General features: G+C 32.0%; 2 protein-coding genes across 5 annotated transcripts; one reads left to right on the top strand and one right to left on the bottom strand.

The window, feature by feature from the left end:
- Positions 1–613: 613 nt before the first annotated feature.
- LOC148628014 (uncharacterized) lies at positions 614–10,780 on the bottom strand. 2 transcript variants are annotated; one of them, XM_088583254.1, is made up of 3 exons: positions 10,644–10,780; positions 5,324–5,464; positions 614–4,392 (listed from the first exon to the last, which is right to left on the bottom strand). In XM_088583254.1, the coding sequence occupies exons 2-3, from the start codon at positions 5,360–5,362 to the stop codon at positions 4,123–4,125; spliced, it is 309 nt and encodes a 102-aa protein (XP_088439380.1). In that variant the 5' UTR covers positions 5,363–5,464; positions 10,644–10,780; the 3' UTR covers positions 614–4,122. The 2 variants fall into 2 exon arrangements, with proteins under 2 accessions (XP_088439380.1, XP_088439387.1); XM_088583261.1 differs by lacking the exon at positions 10,644–10,780 and adding an exon at positions 8,069–8,178.
- A 96-nt stretch (positions 10,781–10,876) lies between these two features.
- On the top strand, positions 10,877–19,715 carry LOC148628013 (uncharacterized). Of its 3 annotated transcripts, none has more exons than XM_088583242.1 (4): positions 10,877–10,975; positions 12,449–14,617; positions 15,616–15,783; positions 16,611–19,715. In XM_088583242.1, exons 2-4 carry the CDS (start codon positions 12,484–12,486, stop codon positions 17,315–17,317), a joined length of 3,009 nt encoding a protein of 1,002 aa, XP_088439368.1. In that variant the 5' UTR covers positions 10,877–10,975; positions 12,449–12,483; the 3' UTR covers positions 17,318–19,715. The 3 variants fall into 3 exon arrangements, with proteins under 3 accessions (XP_088439368.1, XP_088439360.1, XP_088439354.1); XM_088583234.1 differs by having other exon boundaries at positions 10,877–10,994; XM_088583228.1 differs by having other exon boundaries at positions 10,877–11,036.
- The last annotated feature ends 509 nt before the right edge of the window (positions 19,716–20,224 follow it).

Raw genomic sequence — 20,224 nt, 5'->3', positions numbered from 1 at the left:
CATGTATTTTCAGATAAAAGTATAAGTATGATTGATAAAAGAACGGATAAGGTGAAACACAACGAATGCACCAACCTATATCCTTAATACAAAACAGTAAATACTTTCAGAGACCACTATAAAGTCTTTAACATTTTAGATGACAGAGGAGCAATGTCAACCAAACAGCAAATCATAAGAGGAATACCAAGCAAGTATTCAGATCTCCACGTGGAGAGATCCCACAGTTGTAATTATAAAGTTGATATTCATGTTACAATTAAAGCAAACTGGAAGGCAAAAAATGCAGGAATCATTTGGAGAGGGCGACTTACAGAAAAAAATTAAAAGGAAATTTATGACACATTTAGGGGTATACAGAAAGATATTTTTCAGTTAACATGGGAAACAAGAAGCACACCTTTACTCTTTTTCCTATTTGAAGCCCAATAACTCTGAAGCAGAGAAAGCAAAACAATGAAAATGAAAAAAAGCTAAGTGCCATAAAGACAAAAATTGTTCCAAACCACCGTTAACATCCTTCAAAGCATTTTTGTGTTATCAAAACATGTGGACAGATGGACAGACAGCAGTATACGAAAATATTTTTAAAATTGAATAAAAACTTATTGGATTCGTTGTTTAATGCTACTTTATTTAGAAAATTTTAAATACATTGTATAATTTCTATTTTGTTATTCAGTGAAATCACATTAATGTATAAAAATATCTCTGCTAAATTAAAACAACTAAAGAACACTTGTATATAGTTCCCTGCTCCAAAAAACATATAACAACTTTCACAAACACATTTAAAATGAAATACCTACAATGAGTTGTTGGATTAACCAACAAGAAGTATCTCAGTAACATTAGAAGGTAGATCCATTTAGGGAGGAGAGAGGCACAAATCCACATAGGGGCAGACACAGCATAACATCCCCAAAAATTGGGAAATTTTGGGCTTGGTGGGGGGAAATCTATCCCCAAAAATTATCTTGCCTTGCTTCACTCAGCATTTAATTGTATTAATGGTCCCCTCATCTGAAATCATGGAATCCCCCCTGGGAAAGGTGGGTTGGGGGGGGGCAATTTATTGTGCACCCCAAGAATCTAATAACTGAAAAAAACATGCAGAAAACATGCATGTAAAAATAAATGAAAAATTATAAAACATGCATATCCTTACATATCCTGTTTGAAACCAAACAAGAACATATCATTTATCATGTTCAGAAATCATATAAAATGGATGGACATTTGAATTATGTAAATATTTTAATGTAAGCAACCTTTATTTGTCATGTTCAGGCAACTTTTGATATTTACATTGCATATAGTTTAGCAACTATCTAAAATTTCTGTTCTCATTATTTAATTGTACACATACTACACTCTCATTGAGAAAAGAAGTTTACGTCAGCAAGATATGAAAATTCAGATGCTAGCATTCATTATATACTATGCAAAATTATAGTTCACAATTTGGTGAATGGGATGAAATCAAAGATAAAACTGAATGCATATAGGTCATGTTTTACTTCACAAACTATACATGCAAGGTTATTGAAATTAGTGATGAAGCAATATCAATCCAACAATGGCATTGAGGTTAATTTAGCTGCTTTTAGACCTTAAAGATGAGCCTCAATTATTGTTCTTAGAAATGCTTGATTGATTTGAAAATTGCTACTAGAAATGATGGTTGAGTCAAGGGCATTCGAAAAGGTATTGTAAATAATTCGGCCTTTACCGGACCCCAAAAATTATGAGGGTAAGCTACATGTGCATTGCAAAAAGCTCTGCAACTTTTTTTTATGCTTTGTGCCCAACAAAGAAATTAAATTAATTACATGAAAAATTTAAGACCATAAAATACCTAAAATAATATCAGGAACAAAAAACGAACTAACAACTTAATCATAACTCATGTTTTCTTCATAAACTATTGCTATCATAGCAGTAGAGCAAACACTTTCTAACACTAGTTGATTCTGAAATTGTCAAAGTGGGGATCCACAACTGCATTAACTGTATCCATAAAAAAGTTTGAAAAATACTGAGTACTGAAACATTTAAATCAAACAATATAACAAAAGAGGGATAAAGGCTTGGACCATTATGGACTCAGGATCAACAGTGGGCCAGGTTCAATAAATCAAAAATATTCAGTTGAACCTTAGGTTACAAATCCAGTTTAAGTCTGAACTTCAGTCATGGGTATTACAAATCTATATAATCAACTTGAACGAACAAGTTAGTGCATAGAGATTTAAATTGCTACTAGCTACACCATACAAATGGAAAATTAATATACCAAACAATTCAAATTTATATTTAACAAGTATATGGTGCGGTATATAAAATCATAATCAATAATAAAAGGACACTTGATAAAAAGCATTAATTCAAAAGTCAGTTTGGCAAATATGTTTTAAATGATTTATTGACACAAGGACACTTTTGAAAAAAAAAGTACTCTGATAATATTTGTAGATAAAATTGAATTAGTTTATTTGGCTTATGTTTCCAAATGCTGCTTGTATAAATAATATAGCTGTAATATAATGCTAGGAACTAAATATTATGTTAGAGTATGATACAATACAATGCTGAAAGGCATTTTTGCAAAAGCGCATTGTCCTAGTGACTACTTTAAGAATAGTATTTTTTTAACATGCTTGGTTTTCAAGTATTTTGCCAGCACATTGATATCTTCATTACCATGGTAACCAACATATAATATAACAATCACCAACAGACAAACAAGAAGGCAAGATAACTTTACTACAGCATTCTATAGTATCAACAGAAATTCTTAACAATCATACTTTGAAAAACATGTACTAAGGCTGATGAATTCATAATTAAATATACAGTAACAACAAATAAGTACCACTCTCTGTAAGAATTAGGCAGTGGGTGGAAACAACCAGTCTGAAAAAGGAAATTAACTTTACTAGTATATACTGTTATTTTTTAAATAAGTAAAAACTTTGTCATATTTTTCAAGAAATGTTTTTTTAAATGAAATACACTGCAAATGAAACTCAGGAGCAGATAACTCAATCAAAACAAAAAAATAGGTTATACTGAAATAAAAATGTATTTCCAAATTTTGCACAGTTGTAGAGGACATAATTCACGGTACAGAAGGCCACTTTTAGAGAACTATGATATAATATACTGCAGAGTAGTTGGTTATTGACATGATGTTCAAATTATTGCATGGTTCTTACAGATTGAGACTTCAATTAAAGAAGGCATCAGAAAAATGTAAAAAAAAATTAAGTGAAAAGCTTAACTTTAAAGTTAAGTTTTCATTGTCTGTAAAAGGCACAAATCATCCATAATTTAGCGGACAACATGCTCAATAATTAGTGAATGTTTGTATCAGTGAGAGAGAGTGCCTAGATTTCTATTGATTTTATTTTATTTTTAATATTTCTTGAACTTTTTTCACAAGATTGGTGAATTTTGTGAGGGAAGTTTTGGGTAAACAGACCTTCATAGACTAGAGACTGTAGGCCTGGGATAGGGGTAAATACCCTTATTTTATTCCACTGATTTTCCTAATTATTTAGAAAAGTTGGAAAATTTCATAAAAACAGTTGATTTTCAATGAAAATTACTTTCACTTGGAAATATGATTTGACTCAAATTCATCAAAATTATAAAAAAAAATTGTACCCAATGAAGGCAACAGTTCCACAGCAGCATCATAATCTGTTTATTTATTTAATGACTAGAAGTTTAAATTATTGGTAATTACTGTACAGAAATAGTGAGATTCTTACTATGCCTAGCATATTTCTAAGTTGCAAATGACAAAACAAAAAACTCTCCACTCTTCATACATGACACATATTAAACAAGCAACTTTGGCAGCGTATGTTGTAATTTGGCATCTGAGATGACTTGTGTAGTTAAATAAATAATAATACATGTGTACAGTACATTCACTTTGTAATAAAATTATTATTGTTACATGTGTACACATTTAATCGCCATAAATTTCACACATTACTCATCTTACATCCATGTCTTCACTAAAGTTCTAGAACATAACAATCTCTCTTTCATTCTGTGGCACATGGACATTAATTCAGAATAAACTAATTTAAATATCGTAAAGTGCTACTCTCATTTCTTCTTCTTTTTCCCCTTCTTTCCTTTCTTGCCTTTTGGTGCATCTGGCCAACCAAATCCTCTTTTGTCAAGAGCATCTGCAGCATCATGAGCTATGAAATACAGATTTTCCATCGCTGGTCCACTCATAATATCAGGAGGTCCCTCCCGTTCACTCTTTGCTGACTTTGCTGATCCTCTAGCTGATTTCTTACCACTCTTCTTCCCAGACTTTTTGCCCGACTTCTTCCCTGATTTTTTACCTCCTCCTTTTTTCTTCCCTGGCTGTGAAATTGAGAAAAAATAATAAATTGGTTTACAGGTTTGTTCAGACTCCTAAATTACTCATCCTATAATGAAATGCCAAAATCTCTTGTCATTGGAATACCATTACAGTTTTTTTAAACAAAACTTTTGGAAAAAACACAAACAATAGCTAAACCTGTCTTTTCCAGCACATTGTGTTAAAACCAGAAATTGTAATGGGTAAGAAGTTGTTTAAAGAAAGTACAGAGATAAGAAACCAATGAAGGCATCAATTTTATGGTACCATAAAGAAGTGATTTGGCAAGTTCAACTGTATTCATATTTATAAACAGGACATATAGTGTACTTAACCCGAACACACCGGATACAGGCCTGATAATATAATATATTAGGACCATAGTGCCATTATTCTCAAGGAAGCAGTGAAATTTTGATGTCCATGGTGCATTCATAAATTTACAGGGAAACACTTAAAAAGCCACATTATAATATATTTATTTTTCATGAAAAATTAGCTTCAGAGATTTTATTTTTTTTAATGTACATCAACTTTCATATAAAATATAACAGTCAGAATGTACATTGAATTAGCAAAATAAGTTATCTCCCCATATTAGAACATGTCAATGAGAGTAGGATACCTTTGGTGAATTTCAATACTCTAAAGCATTCTTGATATATTTTGAAATAAAAACTATTTTGTGATCTTTTGGCCATAAATTACTCCATGCATGATTGTTAATTGGTAGGATATCTACTTAAATGTCTTGACCAAAAGTGTGATAAGTAAGATCATCCCTTTAATATAGATCTATGAAGGTTGTTGTAAATCCACCAATAAAATCATTTAAATCAGCTAGGATGTCTGACACACTGTCTACAAGTTTTGGATGCCTGTAATAACAGGTTAAATCAATGTCTCTATAATACATGTTCAATTACGACTTACCATATTTTCAGTTACAGCTGAATTTGAAGGGATATGCATTGAACACTGGGTCCCTTGTCAAGACCATGTATACAGGTATTTGTTAGTTATGTCCAAATATCAGTCTGTGCTAGCCTACAAGGCTAGATTCTGTCATATATTCTGAAATTATAAAAAAAGAAACCAACATACTTTTAAAGGCTACTTTTGTATTGGTCTTTTAAATATTTTCTGTAAATATAAATCATAGTAAACAAAATCTCTAGACCTGATATAATTGTGAAAATATTCTTATGCAAAAATTCCTTGTTTAAAAACTTTAAGACCTCTGACTGCAAATTTACACCAAATTTGCAAATGTACCAACTAACAAATCACAAAATAAAACTCCCTGAAAAATTTCCATGTTCAACGTATCTGAATGAAATATTAAAAACAAATTTTACCCCGTTGCTTTCAATGCCAAAATTAAATCAGTACACACAGTCCTTTCACCATGGAATCAATAAAATAAACTGACATTAAACCTGTTTTAATTTCAAGTTTGCAGATTCATTTCAAAGACGGCGAAATATCCCATTGACAGCAATCAAACATATCTTAGATACGATACAGTAAGATCAATATGACAATGGTGATGACATTATTGAAATATTGCAATATTTGTTTTGGTGATGAAAGTTATTTGTGACCATGATTCAACACTATTCTGATCAAATATTATACTTTTGTTAACTTCTGAAAAGAAATCACTACAACAAAATGAGGTCCTATTGATTAAAAGTCAAGTACTGTCTATACATGTAACTGATTAAAGCAAAAATTCAAGTTGCAATATTCTGATTATACAATTTAAACAAATTTAAAACTTTTGCAGCAAGTTTAATATTGCAAAAAATAATTTATGCTAAGGGAGGGTATATCAAAGAATTTTTTTTGAGAGTAATTTTATTCAAATCTATGTAGCATTCATTCTATATATTTTCATATCATCAGGGATCGAACTAACAGTAGTCCAGTAGTACTGTGCCACCCAAATATTTGAGCGGACTACTTGAAAATTTTTCATGGTAGTCCTATGGACTATCTATATTTTGCCTTATTTTTCATAAGATCTAAGAAGACAACCGTCATTACCGTCTTGGGACTACCTGTTTTACCTCTGAAGAAGTCCTGTTTACCACCAAACAAATGTAGTTAATGTCAAAACACTGGTCATAGTTTGAGACTGAAAGATTCTTGTCCTACTGGTTTTGTAAACAACAGCCAGGTTTGCAGCTAATTTATGAAATAAATGCTGGTGATATATCATAACAGTTATAAAAATTACCCATAAAAAATCAACAAAAAAACAGTGAACTTTGTCAAATGACATTCCAAGGGAGATCAAAATCATAGTCACATAAGGCAGGTGGTCTTTATATACAGGTAAATAGGTTTGTATGCAGGTAGATAGAATACATTGCTCTGGGATATTTGAATCATAATATATTTAAGACAGGTCACTGCTGAATAGAGGTGGTCACTAAAACAGGTTTGACTGTAAGTAAATGCAACTTTATAGAGATTCAAAGCCATGTGGGAGTAACCCAAGTTCCTTATAAACAAATTCCTCCATCACATATTTTGCAATCAGAATTCATTTAGTATCAAATTTCATACCAGTATTTTTCATTGAATTTCAACACTTAAAAGCATTTTAAAGGGATAACATCACACATTAAAATTGCTCATAAAAGTCAAAATCTATTAAAGTGCTTAAAGTAGCATAATAGATAATTATCACTTTTCAATAACCTTTAATTTTACAACATGAATGAATGTAAACATTAATAAAATATTTTATTCAATAGATAAAGACCTACTGATCACGTTGTTGATATTTAACAAATGATCTTGATCCTTTTCTTCTATCTTTCTAGACACCAGATTGATCTAGTGATATAGATGCACTAACAATCATCAAACAATAAATTGAATCACAAGTTTATACATGCTTTAAGCATGTTACCATGTATAAGAAGATATTATCTTTATCAGACTAACAAGTTGAAAAAGTACAAGGATAGAAGTAAAGACCAGTAATTAAGCCACATTTCCTTACTCTGACCAACATGACCACAATGCATTTTATCCAGGGGAGGGTGAATCCAAGAACAGGCACGTGCGGCATATGCCCCCTTAAATTTGCCCTTTGAATAGGGAAAACATTTTTTGGCATTGTTTGGGGCATGAAATCTTGATTCTTTGCAATTGTCTTGTCTTGTCTTGCCTTACTTCAGTTAACACACTCTCCCCCTACCCCACCCACCTCCTGACACTCCAAAGCTTGCATTAATTTTAGATATTGTCAGGGACAGACACTAACAGTAGTCCAGTAATCCTGTGCCACCCTAATTTTGGGGAGGACTACTTGAACATTTTTTCATGGTATTCCTATGGACTAGCTAAATTCTGCCTTATTTTTTGTAAGATCTGAGAGAACCATCTTTACTGTCTGGGGACTACCTGTTTTAACTCTGAAGTAGTCCTGTTGACCACCAAACAAATGTAGTTAGTGTCAAACCCTGATTGTTTACTAAGGGAAATAATTTATATTTGGAATTTATTTATGACCTACAAAAATACTTATTTTGGACCTGTAAATCAAAAGTTAAGCGTGAAGACTTTTTAATATTTAAAATCACATTTAATTTTTAATGGTTACAAACTAAATTTTCAGAAATTGTACACAATTGTAAATAATTAAATACATTTACAACATACCTGATAAATAGCAAAACTTCCTTTTCCAAAAATATAATCTACCATGTTAAAGGGATTACATCTTATAAAAGATTTGTCAATGTTTTGACGCAAGGTTTGTTAGAAACACGTTGTTTTAAAATCAATTTGAATAGAGGTTTGTGAAGTGTGACAAATAGACAATGGCTTATGAATGACGAACATGGTGTCAAATGTCAAAATTCTTGAAAGTAAGCATTAGTACTTCAAAAGAAAAATGCACAATATACTGGTGTGCTTATTATAAAATATAATTCAAAAGATACACTGGTCAAATTAAAATGACACTATATCTGTTTTTACTATACATCCAACTCCCAATAGCAATATCATAAATTTAATAAAAAATCAAAAAGAGCTTACAAACTTTCCAAGCAAAAAAACTATTCAGTGTGACAACTTGAACTTCAATACTAAAAAACCAGAATTTTTAATCACTCAGCAACAGTCTGTTTTCAAAAGGAATACACATATGCCAAAATCAAATCCTTACTTTGACAAGTAAAAACTGTATTCATACATGTACATGTCAATAGAACAAATGTTTACACATTTATCAACAAAGATATTAATATTCAACTGAAGATTATATTACCTAATTGACATTTTGGATTGTTTAAAAAAGTAGCAACTTACATTAGATGGGACCATTTCAATTTTGTATAGCAGTATTACTACTATTACTTACAATTTACCGCCAAATCCAGACTGCTTAGCGATAATCTAACCAAAAAATTCAAATCCATGCAAAGTTTAAGTTTAAAAAATAACTGCTAACTTAGCAGTGAAGTTTGAAAACAAAAAACAAAAAACCAAGCATACCATGTTTACAAAACTTTTGTAAATATGGGATGCTTGGTTTTTTTTTTTTTTTTAAAGGATGAGAAAATCCCTGAAAATTCATGAATATGTCTAAAAACAATCCAGTTTTAGCCAAATGAGTTAATTATAACAAGTTTTCAGAAAAAAGTAATTATCATCCCATTAAACAGAAATACTAAAATGTGAATATCCTTGGATTTTAATCAGAGAGAAATAATAAAGCAAGCTTGATGAAACAGAACGGTTTGCTAATCTGAATGTCTTATTAAACAACAAAAGAAATCTGTCCTAGCACCATTTTCAATTAGAAGCAAATAAAGTAAGACAGACAAAATTTAGTGTAGAACCATCACAAATGCTAAGGGAGTCCAAAAGATGATATTTGAATAAAGTATAGACTTTAAAGAAATATTCTTCAGAAGACTTTGTTGCCAAATATGTATTATTTAATACTATAAAGTGTTTAATAGCCCAGATACTAAAGATGGTCAAAGGAACTGCATAAAAGTATGTCACAAAATAGTGTAATATATGATACATGTATATCAAGAATGAGATATAAATGCCACAGAACAGTTAACCACACTTACATAAAATTGTATAAATTTTCTTTCTTCAGTGTCTATCACATGTACATATATTTGGATAATAGACAAGAAAAAAGCAAGTGATTTGTATTGCTCCTTTTATTACAAAATAATAAAGGGGTCAATAATTTGAAATAAGAATAATGTAGACATTCTATGAATGTGATTTTAAGCTTGGTCATAAAACTTTTAAAAAGCTAATCCATGGCAACATTGCTTAGGAAAGCCGATTCATTCATATATCCAATTTAGCAAAAAGTCTGACAGCCTGGCAGCAAAATCAGTTGTAGACTTGTTAAATTTTGCTTTTTAAAGCCCAAAGGGCTTGCAGATTTTTTGCACTCTTGTCTTTGGAAAGTAGTGCATGCTTTAAAGTAGACCATCAGTTTGTGCCATAAATTTATATGTGACTATAATTTCTAATGTAAACTGGATCTTGTCAAAGAACTCAGTCTTTCCAAAGGTTCGTCGGACCATCGGATATCACTGGTAAAAATCTGGAACGCCAGACTGGAAGCCGGGAAAATTTCCGATATTAGTCATTCTTAATTCAGGTCAAAATCGACAGTAAAACTTGGTTCTGTCCTGAAAATAGTATGTCATCTTAGGACCAAATGTCCTGATAAAAAACTGAACCTTTGGAAAGACTGAGAACTGTATAAAAGCAACTATATACTATATTACTAGTACATCTCTTTGGCTTGGATAAAACATTTAATAGTGTAAGTATATACTATGGTGCTGATATAAGATTTACACATCTGATGTGTTCCCTAATAGTACTTTGTTGTTTGTTTGTTTTTGTGTTTGTTTGGGGGTTTTTGTGTGTGAGTGTGTGTGTTTGTTTGTTTGGTTTTTTTTTTCATCTATTTGGTAACAAGGTCAATAAATTCTTCTTTCAACAGAGAAAAAAGGGGTACTTCAAAATTAACGACTCCTTATCGTTTAATTATTAAATTAATTAAACGAATTCGCAATAAGAGCCGTATGGAACTTGAAAGTCCCAAACTGGCAAAAGATCTGATGAGAAGTTCGTCTGCAATATTTTTAATTTTATTTATTTTTGTTTAACAAAAAAACAACATGATTCTTACGTTTTGTTGCATACTGATGAAGGAAAAAGCGTGTATGTGAGCCAATTAACTTACTGTCGATTGCATTTTAACAGCCAGTTATAATTGGTTTAAAGGTCGAAATCACACATAAAACTCCCAAATCCTTCTCATCGAGTCGTAGTAACCATGAGCAACAACTTCCGCTTCCGTTTTGTAATAAAGTTTAAAAATAAGAATTATTTACCTCATGAAGTGTTAGTGTTATGCTAACATAAAAAAGTGAAATACATAACATCAACATGACAATTAAGGATCTGATTTAAACAAAACGAGTTATTTTTGGAGACTACAATATGACGTCATTTCCGCAAGGTGGTTCTTATTGCTGGGGACAATTTCAACGGTTGAAACGAAAACCTTTACAGGTTCATATCTGGGGAAAATGTCAGTTCACCAACACTTATCAAAAGTCAGATAATTTGTATTGTAAGGTTCTGTTTTGGAAACTACCCCAGTATTATATTTTTGATTTGTTCTTTGTTGTTCATTAAGACACGTCAACAAACAATAAGATTAAGAATACATGTCACATATGATATGTAGTTTGCACCAAACAAAATTCAAAAAGAAAGAGGGGGAGGACAAGATAAAATTTCTATTAAAAAAAACACCAGTGGCAGATGCAGAAGGGGGTTTTAGGGTTGGAATCGCCCCCTTTTGTTGGAACATGGACAAAAGTGAGCAAATGAATATCATTTCATTTTTTAATCTGATCCCTCTGATCAGCTAATTAATTTTCATGTATTTCAGCAGTGGTTGACCCAGAGAATCATGTAAGGGGGCACACAAAAAAATTCTTGATAAACACACTATTTTTTTTAATGTTGCAAATTGATAAGGTGCTGACCTCCCTTGGATTTGCCTATGTACATGTACATATCAGCTGATGCACATACATGTATAAGAGTACCTTCATTTAAGAGAACATGTCGCAAAATTAAAGGAATCATCATTGAAAACTGTAAGGTGACCTGTAGAAGTTCAATTGTTTGTTGCTTGGTATTTGTTGGATGACGGTCTCTTTGGCAATCGTACCGCATCTCCTATTTTTATATTAATCAGCTTAATACATTGTACCTGTAAGCATAATTTACTTAGAGTACATGAAATTGACAACTAACATGGAGAAAGAATTATGAAGATTATATTGTGTGGACTATGCTTACAAGACCCTTTTTAAGTAGCTAATATTGTTAGCAACTTCTTACACTCATTATTTCAGTACTTTACATTGGCGTATGATTTACATAATTATATATTACTACTCCACATTAAGTTGCTGATAGGTGCTGTGTTTACTATCATAACTTAAATATCATACACATGTGTTCTAGGCGTTTTTTTTTTGCTAGTATGAGAACAGGACTTTTACAGTAAAAGATGAAATTATTTGTTAGCATTGAACATTACCCTGTTTCCTATTGACTATATAGGTCGTCTACATTATCAGGGCCCCAATATATACATGTATATATATACATAGCCATTGCCAGTTGTTTAATCTGCTTCCTAATCTGGACTATATCATAAGCAACCCAAATTCGCTAAAAATATTAGATAAACTTGTGGAAGGAAAACATTACCCACACTTCCTGTTAATCAGTTGTTCTGCTTGAAAGACATTCAGGTCATGGTTACAAAAGAGTAATCATATCAAGGGACCCAAGATTCTGGTGGAAGTCACCCAATTTAGAGCATATGACATTCGTGCCATTTCAGATCTTAAAAGCAAGCCAAAATCAGTGGCATAGAATATTTGACAATGAGCAACTTTTTTTTTTTTTTTTTTTAAATTTAGTAAGACTTAATTTCATAAACTGTGTTTTTTATCTTTACAGGCTAGTTCCAAAACCTAATTAAGAAGTCACCAAATATGTCTTATAATGCTGGTGATCCAGGAAACAGTCAGCCAGTTTACACTAGTTCTGGAATGGATGCCTCCATGATTACAGCCAACCATCCCCTTGGTTACATTCCTGTCACTAATAACATGGATATCATCCCACAGAATGTCATGTTTCAGGCCAGCTTGGGCACAGGTTACCCTCCACCTAATTCTTCCATCAATACCAGCAATGTTGCTAATGCAAATATGATGTCTATTGCTGATAGACCAAAGCCACCTATTATGATTCTTGAACGCTACAAACAGCTTCGAGATGAGGGGAGGTACTGTGACTTGTTTATTGATGTAAAAGGAATGAGGTTCCTTGCCCACAAATCTCTTGTAGCAGCTTGGAGTCCATACTTTGATGAAGCTCTGACTTGCACAAATTATGTTGAGAAAGATTTGTTGATTATCCACTACGATAGTTATGAAGTTTTTTCAGATCTATTGGAGTTTCTCTACACTGGTTCAATTGCACTGAGGGAAACAAACTTTCTTCAGCTGTTGCATCTTGCAGTTAGCTTTAAGATTGACCTGCTAAAAAGTTACTGTGAAGAATTTTTACGATGCAATTTACATTTAGGAAATTTTATCAGTACATACTTCCTCTCGAGAAAGTATAGCCTTGATGAACTAGAAGAATCGTTAGTTGGATTTCTAGGTTCAAATTTGTCAGATGCTGTGAAACAGAGCGAGTTTCTACAAATGAAAGCTGAAAAATTACATTCTTTGCTGTCAAAGGGCAAAATGATCAAACTGAAGCCCGAAATGAAACTGTTTCTAGTTATAAGTTGGGTGGGCTTCGATGTTCAACCAAGAGAAAAGTTTTTAGTTCTTTTATTAAAGCACATAGACTGGTCTGCTGTAGCATCAGACTTTCTACTTGAAATAAGTCGAACTGACAATTTCTTCACTACACACGAATCAAGCCTGTATTTATTGCTCCAAACATTACACAGCTCTGGTATATCACTAGGGCCTTTTTCAGAGACATTCACATCATTGAGACACACTTATTCTCACTTACTGACTGAGGTTGTACAGCATGGGGTTATAATTCCAGAACCAGATGACTTTGTTCCAGTCATTGCTGTAGGGGCTACAACAAGGAAAATTAAATTAGATACAGCTACAAATACAGACTTGAAGTTACCAATCAAGGAATTTTCCCAACCAATTTTTCCTGAACCTTATTCAAGTAGACCTGTTCAAGAAAATTTTATTGAACCATCTACTTTAGTAGGAGAAAATCAGGCATCCTCTGAAAATGTTGGTGATGAGGACAAACCTGTTCTTGAACTAAAATTTCAAGCTCAGCCTCAGGCACAGACTGATTCATTTGATACTGTTACCAGAATTGAAAATGCAGTAGCACCTATGGCTGACAAAACTCCAAAGCCAAAGACTAGAAAACCACCAGCAAGGAAAAAGAGAGGTCAAACGAAAAGAAAACAATCAACGTCTCCATTAGAGTCAAGGGAGGCACAAGTTTCTAAACTGGAACATGATAATGAAGTTTCTCAAGAGCATCAAATTAATGATGAAAATTTCACAACAGATGGGAGGGAGCTTAAGCAAACAGAGGAAGACAAGGAAGATGATGAAATTGTTGAGAATGCTATGGAAAGTAGTGAAGGTAAAGATGAAATTGAAGACAATGATGAAGATTATCTGGAAGAGGAAGAAGAAGAGGAGGAGGAGGAGGAAGAAGAAGCCTCAGATACAGAGGTTAAGATCAAACCTAAGAGGAAAACTGTAAAAGAGGTGCTGAGTAAAGTGAAATTGGAGTGTTCACATTGTAAATATTATACTTACATTAAAAGAAGACTAGAAAAACATGTAAAATGGAATCATGAAAATGATATAGAACTGAAATGCACTGTCTGTAATGCATTTGTTTCAAAATCTAATCGTAGCTACATTGCTCACATGAAAACTCATTTTGATGGTCCACCCTTCAGTTGTGAAATTATGGGATGTGATTATGTAACTGATAAATTTCCCATGCTGCTGACTCATAGAATGAAACATTTCGAAGACAGACCATTTTCCTGTGATTTATGTGGTGCTAAGTTTAGAACCAGGAATAATGTATATGCTCACAAGAAAATACACCAAGGTAAGAATTGTTATTTTTAACATGCTTTTATAACCTATTTAATAGTGGAAAAGAAAGTAGGGGGGGGGGAAATACTACATGTATTAGACAGCGATGCATGTACAAAATATACATGTACATTCCTTTATAGCAAGTAAAATGACCTACAGAGGATGTGAGAGTGTGGGTGAAAGTTATATTTTTTTCCCTTTTCTATGTTACATGTATATTGAAATATTTCTATAGTATTTAAAAAATGTTTTTAATACAGTCGACTCCACTTAATCGCATATCGCTTAATTGCATATTTCGGTTATTAGCATAATTTTCTCCTGCACAAAACCATTTCCTATTATTCTATTAGAGAAAAAATCGCTTATTTGCATAGGCCTTGGAGGTGCATTTCGGTTTATTGCATAGAGAATTTTGTAGTTAGTGTTTACCTCTACTTTGTGAATCTTTGAAGATACCCCAATACACCATGGTCATGTGGTGATGGCTAGGGTTTTTTAATATAGCACAGTGCTCATAGTGCATTCCAACTAAAATTAATTACTGATAGCACCGTGCTATGGAAATCATAGCACTGCAAAGTACAGCGCTGTAATAGTGTGGGGAGAACACTGTGTTGAAATGTAAGTACATGTTCATTATGAACATGTATGACAGTTCATTGTGTATTGGTAACTCAATCACAAGAAAATGAACTTTATCCCAAGAATTTTTTTTTTATTTGCTGTGAAAATTCTAGTTGAAATAAATCAATCTGAGAACGCTCATATAATATTTTGTGAAATTGTTAAGAATAATATACATGTATATTTTGTTCACATATGCATTATAAGTGTAGAAGAACTTTAACAGTATGTTCCAACTACATGTGCATTGTATGCATCTGTAGATTAAATACCAATCTTATTTAAAAAAAAAAAGTAAATATATATGAAATAAAAACACATAAATGTTCATACATTAAGTGTATATTTATCAGATGCTTGTGTTGTTTTTTTTTTTTTCAGGGAAGAAACCATTCAAGTGTCCTTTCTGTGAAAAATCATTTACTTTGAAAAATACTCTTGATCAGCATTTGGTGATTCATGATGACCTTCGACCCTATCTATGTGACCTTTGTGGATTTTCAACTAAGTATCAATCACATTTAACTGCCCACAAGAGGACTCATACAGGTATGATTAATATGTAAAATGTCTATGTACATGTACATGTAGTTAAGCAAAGTCTATGTATGCAGTTGTAACTGTTGTACACCGACTAAGGCTTTTTTGGAGTTAATATCTTGAGTCATTGGCCATTTTTCATGAAATAACAATGAGAGAGGAAAATGTTTATTTTTTACCTTTTTATTGCACAAAAAGTGCTTTCCACATTGTTCATAGCCTTAGAGAATTGAATTTTGGTTTTTATTTTACTGTTACGTCTACAATGTATGTTGATAAAAATGATTGAAGAGGCACCATCAAAAAAGGCAGTGAATGGCATGAGAAAAGTTAAGAGCTATTCTTTAAATTCAATTGGTATGAAAATAACAAAAGAGAGATTTTCCAAATAAGAATACTGATTTTACGAATGATTGTCACTAGTGTCCTGACTTCCTTTAAAACTCAATATACATGTAAATGTTATTTAATCTATTCCTGTGATAAACATAGTACATGAACCAGCCCTGTGTTCTTGGATTTTCTGAAAGTCTAAATGCAGATTAACTTTTCCCCACATTTTAAGTTTGCTTTCTACCTAAAAATGAAACGTTACTACCAGTTGAAAACTTGAATATGGTATTTCTTTCAAAATTACATTGATTAACTGTTTACAAGGCGTCTTTTACATGTAATGTTTATAATTTTAATTTAGAAGTTAAGGTTTTGTCTTTTTACTTAATTATACTACAGATTTCTGTTGAAACGATTAAATAATTTCAAATAACAATGGATTGGAGAAGTTTGGAAAAAAAGCAACAATGTCCCTGCCTTATTATGTTTTCTTTACTCCATAGGAGACTTGTTTAAATGTGATCATCCAAAATGTGATTATCAATCACCAAAAAGAAGCCAGTTAAAAGCTCATATGAGGATTCATCTAGGTATCCGTAGTTTTACTTGTGTTGAATGTGGGAAAAGCTTCATAGAGAAAAGTCATCTTAAACGGCACATGACAATACATCTGCCTGAAAAACCATATAAATGTGTATTCTGTGACTACGGTGCAAATAGAAAAGATAAGCTCAAGTATCACATGGAACATACTCACAGTAAAAATGGTGAGAAAAAGCCAAAGGGTCGAAAGAAGAAGGCAAAACCTGAACCACTTCCTGATGCTATATATGTACACAGGATGAAAAATACTGATCATATGGGATACACCATACAAACTGTTCCTCTGGAACCGAATGTCATTGGAATCGAAGAACTTCGACGTAGTGGTTTAAGTACCCAAAATCTTGAAGGAATAACAATTCAAGTGCCAATTACTATGGATCAGCTAATGAACAATGATGCACCAAAATCTTCAACACCACGCCCACTTCCTGCTACAAGTCCAGTGACCCCTGTCACATTGATTCCAGAAGATCATCAAATGTATATTCAAAATGTGATGACGCAGGTTCCTGTAACCACTCAACAACAAGAGCAGACGACAAATCAAACCCAAGAATTCAATTCAGTCAATGCATTTATGTCACTATTTGGTCCAGCTACATAGTGTAGTTCATCAAGTTAAACAAAGGTTTAAATACAGTTGCTGCCATTATTTTTTTTTTTGGCAAGGTAAACCTAGAATTTGCTAATCAGTTTGATTTCATGATAAAAATTAAATTTTGGTTCAATTTGGAATAATAAAAAAAAAATATCATTGAGATGAAATTTTAAGAAATAAAAAAGGGAAATGAAATGGTACTTTTGTATTACTCAGATTTTGGAAATTATTTTTTTTCTAGAATCATAATAGGATAATTATTTTGAGGGAAAGAATAACCAAAATATTATCACGAGTGTCGAAGAATGCCTAGATATAACGAGTGTGCGAAACTTGTTCAGCACACAAGTTAAATCCTCAAGCATTCTTGGCACGGGTGATCATATTTTGGTTATATATGATAACCAATTGATTATCCTATTTATTATATGGATTTTCTTCATAATTTATCGATATTTCCAACAAGAATATGAAATTCTGTGATTGGTGGATTAATATAAAAAATGTGACGTTTGGGTGGGAGAAAGTCCAAGAGTGAAATTACCTAATTTATTTCACGGTGTGAATTATCGTAATTTTTTACACTGGGAACATTCAGTAAAATTTAGCTATCTTTATTATATTGGTTATTGTTAGGAGACATGGAAAGTTCATCAAATACATGTACATCTAATTAGATCTGTGTTTTTATTTTCCTGATGCTTGTATGTACATTTGTATATTGTATCATAGGGTTGAGAAATAATGTACATTATTAATCATTCAACATGAGTTTTGTTGTAAGTTATAATGTCACAGTGGTATTTCATATTATGACATCTTTACTTACATTTAATTTTAATTGTAAGACTTCTTGTGAAATCAACTGCTGGTTTTGAGAACTTAAAAGCATGTTCAAGGTTGTATGTTGATCGAAAACATTCAGATTTGTGTTGGACATGTAATTTTGTTGGTGGTTGCTTGCCTTTTGCTAGCCACTAGCCAAAGCCCGGGGCTAGTAAAAATTGTTTCAGCTAGTGAAAGGATCTGTACTCTTCTTGCTTCTGTCTAGTTGAATCATTTACACTCCTCTGTTATTTAGGCTAATCTTTGAGAATTTTGAAAGAAAGGACTGAAAGTGTGTGTGTGTGCTTGTGTGTGTGTGTTTGTTAGGGGGGATGCAAAAAACTTATAATGCTTTAGTTATTAAAGCTGGCAAATGTGATTGTCAATGACTCATTGTTATTTTCATGGTCATCTCATGATATCTTATTGTTATATAATACAAATGATAATTTTTCTTAATAGCTTGTAAATAGTCATGATCATCTGTGCAATCTGAAATTAATTACCTGTATCAACTCTAGTCATTTACATCATTTTAGTAGACATGCACAAGTCACAAAAAAGAAAAGAAATATTTTCTTTTACCAGTAATTGTCTGTAGAAGCAACACAGCGATTTAAGTATCATTCTTTAAAAAAATCAGATAGTAGGTGATTCATGCATGTCAAAAACCCACCATTTTTTTTATTTCATCTTCAGAAACAGTTACAAATTACATAACCAGTCTTAGTTTTTCATTTGGTTGTTCCACTTGCGAGATAAAAATTATATAGATTTTGTATAAAATTGGCACTTTGCAAGAGTTATTATTCTTAATTTGGTTTGGTTGATTTTAGTTGGGTGTTGTGTGGTTTAAAAAAACAGGTCCGAATTACAGTAATGACCATCATTATATTAAAATATTTTCTATGCCGTCAATCACCAGTACCATAGGCAGTGTCTGAATTTTATATGGACTTGTACTCGTAGTGAATTCATAAATTTTGTTCTTTTTTTCTTGTTTTTTTTTTTCTTTTCTTTTTTTTTTTTTTTTTTTTATTTTTTTTTTTTTTTTTTTTTGGGGGGGGGGGGGGGTAAATATAGTTTATTATATATGTAACTGGGCAATACAGTTCAATCAATACTTGCCCTTTTAATATCTTATGATTTGCAGTGTTACATATTCATCAATTTAATTTCTAAGGAATAGTTAAAAATATGATACATACCTTGATGTCTGCTTTCTTTTACTGAATTATATTTTGTACTGAAACTGTTCTCTTATTAATGACTTGTTCTAAAGATTAGAATGAAATTCATGAAATACAGACAATACACACACCATTTCCCACTTACCATGATAAATGTACTTTCAAGAAGAAATTTATTTATACCAAAAAAACTTGTTATTTGTTCTATTGATAATTTGTGTACAATGTACATGTACATGTCATGAAGCACCTTCTTTGGTGTACATTGTACATGTATTTATACTTGTGGATTGTTCAATGTTTTTTATATGTATTTGTTAATGGCTGTATTTTTTTACCTACAATTTGTTAAACCTTTCCAAATAATCAATTAAAATGAAAAAAAATGATGATCATTTCTTTACATTTGCCCTATAATATTATCCAGTTGCAGATCCTGGACAGTTGTGTTGAGAGTTGAGTCCTAAATTTGGATAAAAATTAACAAATAACAGCTGGAAACCCCTTTTAAAAATATACTGATCCAGATTGTTAACATAAACATCAAAGATGTGAATCATTTTCCTTTACCTTAAAAATTCTTTACACATTTTTTCTGAACACAACTTCAAGCATGCACCTTACAGCACACTTTTTGTCTGAGTTTTTCAGAAAAAAATGTGCTATGCATCTGTGTTCTCTTCTCTGTTTCAGTGAAGTTTTTCTGTACTAGTCTTGTTCATTTTACTTTGTTACGTCAAACCAGTTACATATACATTGCTTTGTACTTGTACGACACGACTAGCCTCATGTTAAAGGTACTCGTTCAGCAATTCAAGAGCTTGCTGGAGATGTTTCCGTAACAGTTATTTGTTCAGCAAATGCCTCGCTTTACATTATAGTCTTTATTTAATGCACC

The sequence above is a fragment of the Perna viridis genome, chromosome 1, assembly GCF_037379345.1.
Source record: "Perna viridis isolate PV_CMFRI_1.1 ecotype Kerala chromosome 1, ASM3737934v1, whole genome shotgun sequence".
Lineage (NCBI taxonomy): Eukaryota > Metazoa > Mollusca > Bivalvia > Mytilida > Mytilidae > Perna > Perna viridis.
This window is presented reverse-complemented; position numbering and strand designations above follow the sequence as displayed.